The sequence below is a fragment of the Nestor notabilis genome, unplaced genomic scaffold, assembly GCF_000696875.1.
Source record: "Nestor notabilis isolate BGI_N333 unplaced genomic scaffold, ASM69687v1 scaffold1460, whole genome shotgun sequence".
Classification (NCBI taxonomy): Eukaryota; Metazoa; Chordata; class Aves; order Psittaciformes; family Psittacidae; genus Nestor; species Nestor notabilis.
This window is the reverse complement of record NW_009911361.1, coordinates 41,227-52,674: the sequence shown is the minus strand read 5'-3', so window position 1 is coordinate 52,674 and position 11,448 is coordinate 41,227. Positions and strand designations below refer to the sequence as shown.

Genomic DNA, 11,448 nt, shown 5'->3' with positions numbered 1-11,448 from the left:
CTGAACTGCTGTAGCTGTTGACTGACATTAATAATGTATTCTACCTGACCTGAACTAGCCTTGAGTACAGCAATTTTCTTGTTTGTTTTGGGTTTTTTTCTTTTTAATAAGCTGTTTTTAGAGTCCTAAAATGGACTCAAGTGGCTTTAAAGCTGATGTTATCCCATTCAAAAGCTTTTGCTCGTTGGCAGTCATGAGATTAGTATCAACAATGTGCATGTGTACTCAGCTGCTTTGCCCTACAAGCAGGGCAGTCACCTGAATTTTTGTCATTGACTGTTAGGCAAAATACATTGCTACTTAGTAACATTTCCAATAATATTACTAAAGATTGCTTTCAAACTATTATCATACAGTGTCATCTGTGCACTTGAATCACATATCATGCTTTTACATTCTAACATTTCCAATATTACAGGGATGTTTTCCTTAAACTTAAATCTTCGTATTATTTTCTTGGCATATTTCCCATTGTTCTCTCCTGTGACTGATAATGTGGACTTGCCAAGGAATGTCATATGAAAATTATGAGCATAGAAGTATGGAGCTGTCCAAGCCAAAGCATATTTGAGCCTTTGAGAGGAAGAAGGGTTATGTTATATACTTTAATATTATACCATTTTCAAAATACTTCTCTAGTTCTTTGAATTGATCAGAAAATTATTTCAACAAGAATAAAATGCAGCACTGGGAGAGGTGGTGAAAGGAGTTCTATTGTATTGTATCTGATAGATATTAGCAGTCACATAATCATTAGTTTCCTGGGTGTATGTAATTCCATTTCAATTTCTAGTCTTGGCTACTTGTTCATTGTGACAAATCTTATGACTATGCTATTTCCTCTGCATGACAGTAGATGACTGAAATATTCATTGATGGCTTTTGTTTCAAATAATTGAAGTGATTTAATTTTTCTGTTCTAAAATGTTAACTTGTTAAACTGTGAGCCATTTTACATGCTTCATTCTGTAAATGCCTAAAACAGTGCTTTTATAACAGCTTTATTGCCTGCCTATTTAATATTACTAAAATAAATGTTAGTCTGAATTCATTACACTTGTGTCAACTTCTAGTAGGTAAACATCCTTAAAAGGAGTACGCAGAATAGAAAAGCAAATGTTCTATCAATAAAAACAAAATTAACAGTTGAATGTAATTGGCTTTTTGCCATGGATAGCAAACATGCTCTTCTAGAAAATCAGAAGCATCACTTCCTTGAGAAGTGGTTCATGCCCCAGGCCTGTCAGTGTTTAAGAGGCATTTGAACAAGGCCCTAAATACCATACTTTAACATTTGGTTAGCCCCAAAGTGGTCAGGAATTTTGGACTAGATGATCATGGTAGGTCCTTCCAACTGAAAATATTCTGTTCTGTAATCTAATCCAATGCCCACTGAAGTAAAAATTTTTTATGAAACTTTGGGATGCTATTTCAAGAAAAACTGAGATTAAAATAATTAAATAAAATAAAATACTTGTATATACAAGTCCCTACCAGGAGCAATTAGTATTGAAGAACTTTGAAGTTATTCTTTAAATTTTACAAGTTGATTGATGGCAGTCCCCTGGCACTTTTGGGAATCTTTCCCTCCAGCTATAAATACACTACTCTGATATGTTCTACTTATCTCATGATTGTACGTTAAAATAAAAGTTGCAGCTTCTAACAGGTGCCTACCCTCTCTGCGTGATTTTATGTGAATCACTTTTCAACTTCTTGACTAACTGTAAACACCAGATTGCTTCTGTAGCCTTTCAACAGTACAGGTTGATTTTATTATTTTTTTTTTATTTTTTTTTGGTGAATCTGAATGTAGTACATGCGGTAGAAGTAACATTTTTTGACTACATATTTTAGATTTCTCTTTAACTGCATCTTTATATTTGTCACAAACCATCCAGGACACCACTGTTGAAGGGACAGCATGCAGTACACCTTCTATTGTTCTTCCAGAGAATGCTGTAACACCAGACATGGAAATTGATAAAAATCTAGTTAACAGGTACTACATGATACATTAATGAACTATGCATAAATTGTACAGTAATTCCAGGAGCTGCATTTCTAAAATATTCTTTGAAATGTGTATTCTATTAAAACATTATTGCTGTATCTCTATTTGTAATTTGATCATACTGTCTTTGCATTGTGATGATTATTTTTTTGATTCAGGGAAGGGGGCAGGGGACAGGGGACAGGAATATTATTGATACTAAAAGAGTAGAGTTTCATATAATACTAAGCCTGCCAACCTGACTCAGTGTACTTTAAATTTACATGAACTTTCCTCTCTTTCAGAATAGCATAATTTGAAACTAAAGCAAAAATTTAAATTAAAATCTTGCATAATTTGGCCCAAAAGCTGTAACTTTTGAAGTCCATCCTCTTGCTGGCAAATAAAATATGGCCTTATTGTTTGGTCAAATCCTTTTGTAGACAGACAGTGGTGTGCATGTGCGCTACAATCCTACACCTACTACAGGGATGACTGACAGTTTGATTCCTCATGTTCTGTGCATGGTAATGTCCATTTTAACCTTTACTTAGATGCAGTCAATGAGCAACTGGGACCAAAAAAAAATACAACTGAGCATTTTTATGTTTCCTGAAGTATTCCCCACCATGGAAATTTTTCAATTCAGTAGCTAAATCCTAATTCTGGTCTACTAATTATATAGGTACACCAGCAGTGCTGCCTTTACTCATATAAACATTTCCACTGAACCAATAACATCTTTGTAGACTGGTGGAGATTTAGGCAATTAATCATTATAAGACTTAAAAAAATTACTGTTTTTTAAGTACCAAAGATGTTAAGTTCCTCAAGGTATGGTCAGCCATCAGTGTTGACTCTCACAAATGAGTATGTATCTTACATACAGAGCCTGTGTTGTCTGGTTCCTTCTTGGATTAAGGAACTAGCTATATTACCATTGTATGACAATATTCTTAGTATCATACTGAAAAATAGTAGCAATCATATTTGCTATCTGTTGAAATTTTTTTGTCTATTGAAAGGAAAATGCAGCAACAAACTGCTGTTTGCTGTGTTATTCTTAAAAACAATGTTTGCATGATCTACTAAAGTTTGTTTTAATGAGGAAGGAATGGTTTTGGCAAAAGATAAACTTGCAATGTATTACAGGTTGTATAATAACGCTTATTTTTGAGGGCAGAAAATTTCTAAAGAAGTCTTATGATCATAAAGTGTGATTTTTACTAATAGTTTTTGCAAGTATTTTGTTTATTTTTTATACTTGACATTTTATAGTTTTATGAACTGCTGAAAATCTTCTTTTGACAGGTTGAGCATATTACATATATCTTTCAGAATAAACTTACCTTCCAGTCAGTCTTGTGCATCTTATCTTGGTATTGACTTAAAACACACACTGTTTTGTGTAACTTAAGGTGATGCTGGTGAAGCTACTGTTATTATATAGTATTATAGAATCACAGAATAATTTGGGTTGGAAGGGACCTTCTAAGTTAATCTAGGCCAACCCCCCTGCAATGAGCAGAGACGTCTTCAACTAGATCAGGTTGCCTAGAACTCCATCCAGCCTGGCTTTGAATGTAGTCTGACATTGCTGACTAACTTTAGTTCATAGGATAATATTCTGAGATATTGGAGCATCACGATATTATTAGCCAGCATCTTTAAATTTTTTTTCTAAAGCCAGTTAAGATTGCTCAGTTCTTTTAGAGTCCTGAGTTGAAGGCATTGGAAATTGAGTTACTGGACTATTTTTTTATTTCCTATCTAAAAAACAGGTGCAACAACTGTAGGCTTCTTTTCCAGCTCTCTTCTTTCTTTTCCTCCCTTGTTTTGGTGAAGCTGCAAAAAAACCATCTGCAGCACCTGGGAACTGGGATAGGACCACTTTCCTGATCTTGTGAAAGAAAACAGCTATCAGCTGAAGATTCAAGAAGATAATGTTTCTGAGCTAGACTGCTGGACAACTTAAATGTCTAGCTTGAATATTATGATACAGTAAGTTTTGAAGCAGATATTTAAGCCTGTTCAGGCAGACAGGGCAAGAATACCACCCTGAGGTTAAGCACAGGTGAAAATAAGCTGTTGAATGGAAATAGTAGTTCTGTTTGAATTTTTAAACTTCGGTTGAATTTTGAGTTGCTTTAAGATTATTTCCAGTCTTCTGATAAAGCATACCTCTTTACTGGGATTCCTGATTTATTGACCTGCCATTGGACTTAAAATATGGGGGGAAACTGATCAGAAAGTATTGATCATAAATCTATACTATCATTTCCTTGTATTTTTAAAGTGTACTACACAAAATCTCAAGATTATTTAGGAGTCAGAGTTACAATGCAGCCATTTAAAAGCGGCATTATTTGCTGGATCAGCATTTAATTTTCTGCAGTCATTTGAGACCTTCACCTCGTCTAGAAAGTTCCTAGATTGCTATATAGGAGTGTCAATGTGGGAGCCAAAGAAATTCTTGCAGTCATAAAAGTTAGTTTAGGAAGCACTCAAAATTTTTGCAGTGTATGAGGTTATCAGAACTCCTTTGTGAGAGCAATTTCTATAATTTTCCTTCTTTCTGCGATCTTTTTCCGTTTTCCAGTTGTTTGGATATGAGAGGAATTACAATAAATTCTTTTAGTTTTAATCTTTTTTAATCAAAGAAAAGTGCTTTCTCTTTAATGATACTTTTTTTTATAGAGAAGTAGAATGTGTTTTGGTGGCATGCTCCCATAATTTTTGTTTGTTCATTTTTCTCTCTAGGCCTCGTAGTCCTCACAGGAGACATTCTAACCGTGCCACTAGGAATCCAACAAGTTCATTGACTTCTGTTGGTAAGAAGTAATTCATTTAAGCTAGGATATTTTCTCAGAAAATGTGATGTGCAAGAAAGGCCTAAATATAGAGTCTGACTGTATTGACTACAGCCTTTTTCCTGTGCATACTGACCATAATGCATACACAGGGAGGGAATACTGCTAGCATGTTGAATTGCAATAATGAGTTTATGGTCTGTAGTGGACTGCATGCACACAGAACCAAGGAAATATGCATATTGTTAGTTTCATAAATTTGTTAGGTTAGTGTGTTAGCTGAACATTTTTAGAAGGCTGGAGATACACATACTTAAAATTCTTGTTGTATGCAAAATACTGTTCAGTAATCCTGATTTTGTTATTTTTGAACAACTGGAATTTTATTAGCAAGGACCTTAAAAGACAGTTAAGTCTCCAGTTATTTAGTTTGGATTAAACTTCAAATGAAAACAAGCTATACAGGGGAAGATTTTCTTCATTTCTTCTAATTAGACTTTCTAATTAGTCTCTTACTACGTATTTAGTTCTATTAGTTTTCTGGTAGCTACCTGTGGAGTAAATTGTTATTCAAGGGGACTAATGTTGTGGAAGCAGATTTGTGAGTACTGAGAACTGAGATAAATGCTAACCCTGTTAAGTCAGTGGCAGAGCTCCTATCAGTTCTTAGTCTTGGTGTGTTTGCATTTGGAGTGTTACTTGTCTCCATTTATGTGTTTAATGTAAAGCAGAAGTTGAACAGAGTTGATAGAATGTTTATTCTATCACATGTAAAGGATGAAGGAATAAGGATATGAGAGCTCCTACCAAAACAGGATGGACGGGAGGGGAAATCAGAAATACAGAATAAATTTTTAACATTCTTTTCATCTTTCCAACAATGTTACTTTCTCCCAGCCATTAATCTGATTTGAGCCATTATCATTGCTCTATGCTGTATGTATGAAGAACAACTTTTCACTCACTGTAGAGTCAAGCATTAGAACAGTCTGCCCAGATAGGTTTTGCATCTCAATCCCTAGAGGTTTTTCAAGACCAGATTGTCTTGAAAGACCAGCAACCTGGTCTGATTGCACCAATCATTCTTCTTTGAACAGGTTGGACTAGATGACCTCCAATAATTGTTTCCAACCTGAATTACTCTATGATTTCAAGCTGTTGCTTTTCTAAGTTAGGCATTTTCTAATTGAACCTTCTTAGAAGAGGTCTGACTTGCCTGAAAGAAACATAATTTCATGAACATGTATAAAATCATAAACTTGTAGACCTAAAATAATCAATAAGTAATACTTTGAACATTTGTCATTTGTAAGCAGGTGCTGAGATGGGACACAGGGGGAGAAATTAAAGGGAATTTAATGGGAAAAAGAGAAAATGGCAGCAAAGAGGGAGAGAAATAGAAGTGGTGAAGGGGCAGAAGGCAAGGCAAACATAGAAAGGCAAAGATGTTGAGTATAGTGAGGAAAGCTTACCTATTCAAGGATAGAAATTACCATGCCTTGCAGCTTTCCTCTTTTGACGGCCGAAGGAAAGTGGCACAAACAAGTTATCTCCTGTAATACATACACTGCTACTACGTACGTACACTTTGTTAATTTGAAGGTCAAAATCCTTCTGCCCCTCCTCACAATTCCCTATAAAACAGAGCTGACCAATCTCTTAAATTTTCAACACACAAATCTTAGTGTAAAAGAAGACAGATACTTCATTAACAATAGATTGCTTTAAGAATATCCTGTGTATGGGCATGCTTTCTGACAGTCTTGAAATTTAAATAAATTTCTGAAGGTTAAAAGCAACCCCCAAAACAAAATAAAACCCAACAAACACCCCTCTCTCCCCTCTCCAAACCAAAACCCCTTGACTTTTTGCTGCTTACTTATGTCGTTAGCTTTTCTGAAGACTTAGTTCCCACCCCCCCACCCAAGCTGTTCTTCAGTAGGTCCTTCTTATTGTAAAACTGTTAGAAATTGCCTCCTCCCCAATAGAGGCATCTGGCTGGACAGAGACAGTCACAACTGATCTTCCTTTCTTCTTTTTTTTCACAAAGCTGTTGTTAGTGTGATCAAGTTGTTATTAATACCGGCTAACTCTTCACACATTACAGTCATTTATTCATTTATATAGCTCACAGATTTTCTCATAGTTACCTGAGAATAAACACCTGACTTGCAGTCTGTTGTTGATGCTAGTGTGTGCCAGTGGCCTTGCACAGATTGAGCAGATTCTTGGTCATCTATTTATCAGTTCTAGCTGATCCAACGAACTTGTTAGCCTGTAGAGTTCATCAACCCCTGAAAAACCTGCACATACTACCTTGTCATCGTATGTTTCCTTTCTTCGCCCTGTTGGTTTTGGGTGACTATTTCTCCATACAAGCCTAGGTGCTTATGGAATCCATTCATTCCAGTTCACACAGAAAGGGCCTTTCTGCCAATAGGATAAATTCTTTGTTTAATTGTAGCCTGGAGAGCTGTAAAAAATAGTGCTCTAGTTTAGTGCTTTCAACCAATTTGGAAGCCAGGAATTAGTGGGTTCTTTTTACAAGTAAATAAAAATTGTTTAGAAAACGATGTGCTAATCTAATGGTCTAAGTGTAAGGCAGCGGCTTTCAGTTTGTGGTCCATGTGTTCTCCTGGATCACGTGTCTAAAATATCAACATATGTGGACATGAGGAAAAGCAGTCTCTAACAATGTCTTCTTTAACCGCTGGATATTCTAATGGGATTTGCAATTTCTTTGGAAAATTCTTGCATGTCCCCCACATGGTAAAGATTGTTTTGCTTTTTGAGATAGCTTTACAGTTCTCATGCTTTAGCTATTCAATTTCTGCATGCAGCTTTGCCAGATGCAGCCTTACTGTTGCTTCCTGCATTTGTGGGAAAAGCTCTTCTATCTGCATAGAATAAAATCTTTGTACTTTCAAACTCCTCACTTTATTTTATAGATTATTTGATAGCATCACCTCTATGTTAAAACTAGTGTGCATAAATCTTTGCCAGGTGAGTTTGTAGGATCTCAGACTTAAAAAACGACATACAAAATCCATGCAAAACCTGGGTCTATGGCAGAAATGCTGTAACTGCTAGATGAGGTGAATCTAATGCACTTTTACTGATAAATTAGAAAAACTTTATCGGGGACAGAAAGTTTGTCGGGGAAAAGCCAGTTTCACGTATCAGAGCATCTTCAATCATAGTGACTTAATCGTAGTGGGTTACCTGTGGTTTTTGAAGACTTTCTTTAAACTTGAGAGTATAAAAATATTAGAAATGAGCAGACTTCAGTCTTTGTCAAATGCAAGGTCAAAGATAGGTAGATTTGTTTCATAGTTGTTACTCCAAAATGCCACAACGTATCACAACGTTCTCATTCTGATGTTTCAACACAGACAACAGCGGTCATGTGATTGACCTGGTAAATGATCAGTTACCAGATGTAAAAATATCAGAAGACGACAAAAAGAAGAACCTTGAATTACTAGAAGAAGCAAAGAAAGTGAGCGAGAGGTTTTTCATGCGCAGAGGCAGAAAGTCAAGAAGCAGCCTTCCTGAGTCACCCACAGGTAGACGCAGATTCTGAAAACAAGATTTCATGCTCTACTTTAGAGATCTTCAGAGGCACAAACAAGCATCTCCTGTAATACATACACTGCTACTATGTACATACACTTTGTTAATTTGAAGTTCAAAATCCTTCTGCCCCTCCTCACAATTCCATATAAACCAGAACTGACCAATCTCTATATTCAGATGTAACAGTGGAAGATTGTGTAAAGTTTTTAAGTGCCCAAATGACACACTGCAGACACTGTAATGGGAACACATGAAGTATTTCTGTTGAAATGTGAAAAATGGTCACAAGTTCTTGTTTGTGAAGATTTTCTTCCTAAAGTTCCTATTGCATATAAAATTAAATTTAAATGGCAAGATATATACTGCCTAAAATACTTTTCCCTCAGACTTAATCACACAGACTTTTATTCTGAGCATAGTCATAAACTAAGCTAAATGGACCAGATCTTCCTTTAAAAACAGCAGAATAAAATGTTTTGTTCTAGAATGTTAATTGTAATTATTTTTCCCCTCATATTAAGTGCTTGAAAACTTGAAAAAAGGAGAAAATGCCATTTTAGGACTTTCATGTAGCTTTGAAATACCATTTCAAGACAAAGTTCTGTCTTAAAATCATTTGACACTTTCTGGAGGAAAAAAAAAAAAAACAAACAACTTCTTAAAATTAAATTTCCCTCTTTTTTTTTTTTTTTTCCTAAATTTCTTGTGAATCCTTCTCTTGTGTACTTTTCTTCAGAACTTCACTCAGGAAAGTGAGGAGAATAAGCATTCTGTGTACCAACAGAATTGTATTTGTGTGTAGCAGATATGCAAGATAAACTCTACTCAATTAAAATGACTTGTCAGGTTCTGGACAAACACAAGACTGACAACAATGAGATTTATGTTTTAATCTTATCTGAATTTTGAAAATTCAGAAACTAGAAGCTTGGAAAGTAAAATTACCTTGTTTTGTTTTTGTTTTTGTCTTTGTTTTAATGAAGCAGTCTCCCCTACTCTTAGTCCTAAAGTTTCACCAGTAGCATATCGGAGCAGCTCTCTCACTCTTCCAGTTTCATCAGGTAAAATGATCTACGCAGGCTCAAACTTTAGCTTATAAAAGATCACAAAAAATATATTTTTAAATATTCCTTGAGAAGTCAAAATCAGTAGATTCAAGCATCTCCTCTTGAATATGACAAAGCTCATGAATGCCCACATATATATTTTTACATAAATATTTTATTGTGTTATATTTTTACTCCTGTGGTGCTACTAGATTGCATGTTCTATTTTATAATTCTTTTCAATAATGGAGTTTTGAGAAGCTTTAATGATCTTCCACATACTATCTTTTAGATATTTTTTCCCCCTTTTGAATAGTATTTTCCACATTTAAATTTTTTCTTAATGTATTATGTGGAACTGTGTGTCTATGTGTTTTCTAATGCTGTAGTAATAAAAATTTTGAGCAAATTAGGATGTGCCCTAATTATGTGTGTGTCTCTCTAGGGTCTGATGCATGCACAACCACTAGTGTCGAGTCAGTATGTCCAGGGCAGGTAAGAAAGAGCTGAATAGTCTGTACAGTAAGCTGGCTATTACAGTACTACATTACACCATGCTGTCCTGCTAGTCCCTGAGGAAAATGGGAGGGTTTGAATACCATTTTATATACCAAGATTGTATTACTAGTATGTTCTTTTTCTGCAGACCGAGAGACTAATAAATGTTTCCTCTAAACAAAAATCCCTGAGGTAACAAGCACAGAAGAATCATAGAGATCTTTTAACTGTAGAAAATGGAAAAAGATTCAATATAACCCTAACCCATGGAAAAAAACTAATCCCTAAAATTACATCATAAATAAATAAATAGTTCATAAATAAATGTGATGAGTGGAAAAGTTAAAAGATTCAGAGTTAATCTGTTAATATCTATATCTAATATTTGCAGCATAGATGTGAAAGATAACCTTGTAAGGCAACTTTTTTCTTTCTTTTTTTCTAGAATAACAGACATGTGAAAGAAGATGACAGGCAAACTGCAGAGGTAAGTGTTTCACATTATTTTCTACAAAATTCACCTGTTTGTCTTAGCATATATGATTTGTTTAAGTGACTAAGATGGCTAAAAGACTGTTTGCTGAGTGAAAAGAAAAATGATGCTGCTCATTTGCACCTGAAAATGTAGCAGAGAACAGTGGACTTAAGTAAGCCTTTACATCCTATCACGCATTTTGCTTTAGCTCAATTAAAATCAACATACTAAGTAACTTTATAAGTAAGTTAAAAATATCTACTGTAGCTGCTTTGGTTTTTGCTCGTGTTTTAGACAGACATCTTCTTCCTTTGATTCAGTGGAAGAGGTTACTGTACCTCATGTTCTGCACCACTGATAGGCTACTACTGCTCCACACAACTACTGGTGGAGCAGTTTATATGAATGTTTCCTAATTTGTTTTAGGTAATATGAGATGGCCCTTTAAAGTGATTTTACCATGAGTGGCTTAGGGAATACTTTTGAAAAATAGTATAGCAGCAGAATTTTGGAGCAGTAACTATAAAGGATGGGAGAGTAGCAACATATCTAAGGCAGAGACCACAGTTAGATTTTATGTTGGTTGCCTTAAACTGCTCACACAGGTGCCCTTAGGCAAAATACAGATTCTGTACCAAAGTAGCCAAGGTATAGGCAAACATTCTTTTGCCAGTTCTCCTGTAGAGATTGCAGCCAAATTATAATGTGTGGTACTGCACACAACAAAGAGAGAAATGACAGTAGTGTACAAGTCAATGTTTTTTTCCCTTGGGAGGTAAGGGACTAACAGAAAGCAATCAAAGGAAAGTAACAGTGCTGTAAGATACGGGGTTAAAGGTGTCTGCTCAGACAACCTTACATTAAGATGATGAGAGACTTGGCTATATGAAGGTTGCTGTATTGCTGTAATGGACTCTAGAATAGGAGGAGGTTCTCAAAAGTTCAGAGAAGAGATTCCCAATTCATTGTTCTGTCAAGTGCATTTTAAAAATTATTTCTCTCCTCAGCAGCACATGTTTAAAAGCTAATGTCACTGAAAAAGTAATGGCT

At 35.2% G+C, this 11,448-nt stretch overlaps 1 protein-coding gene across 1 annotated transcript in view; it reads left to right on the top strand.

The window, feature by feature from the left end:
* Positions 1–1,901: 1,901 nt before the first annotated feature.
* MRVI1 (murine retrovirus integration site 1 homolog) overlaps positions 1,902–11,448 on the top strand; it is a gene marked incomplete at its 5' end in the record, with an annotated part of 32,639 nt that continues 23,092 nt past the window's right edge. The window contains 6 exons of the mRNA XM_010014255.1: positions 1,902–2,002; positions 4,754–4,824; positions 8,196–8,369; positions 9,363–9,440; positions 9,871–9,920; positions 10,369–10,410. Coding sequence (XP_010012557.1) covers positions 1,902–2,002; positions 4,754–4,824; positions 8,196–8,369; positions 9,363–9,440; positions 9,871–9,920; positions 10,369–10,410 — 516 coding nt within the window. The remainder of the gene's footprint in view (positions 2,003–4,753; positions 4,825–8,195; positions 8,370–9,362; positions 9,441–9,870; positions 9,921–10,368; positions 10,411–11,448) is intronic.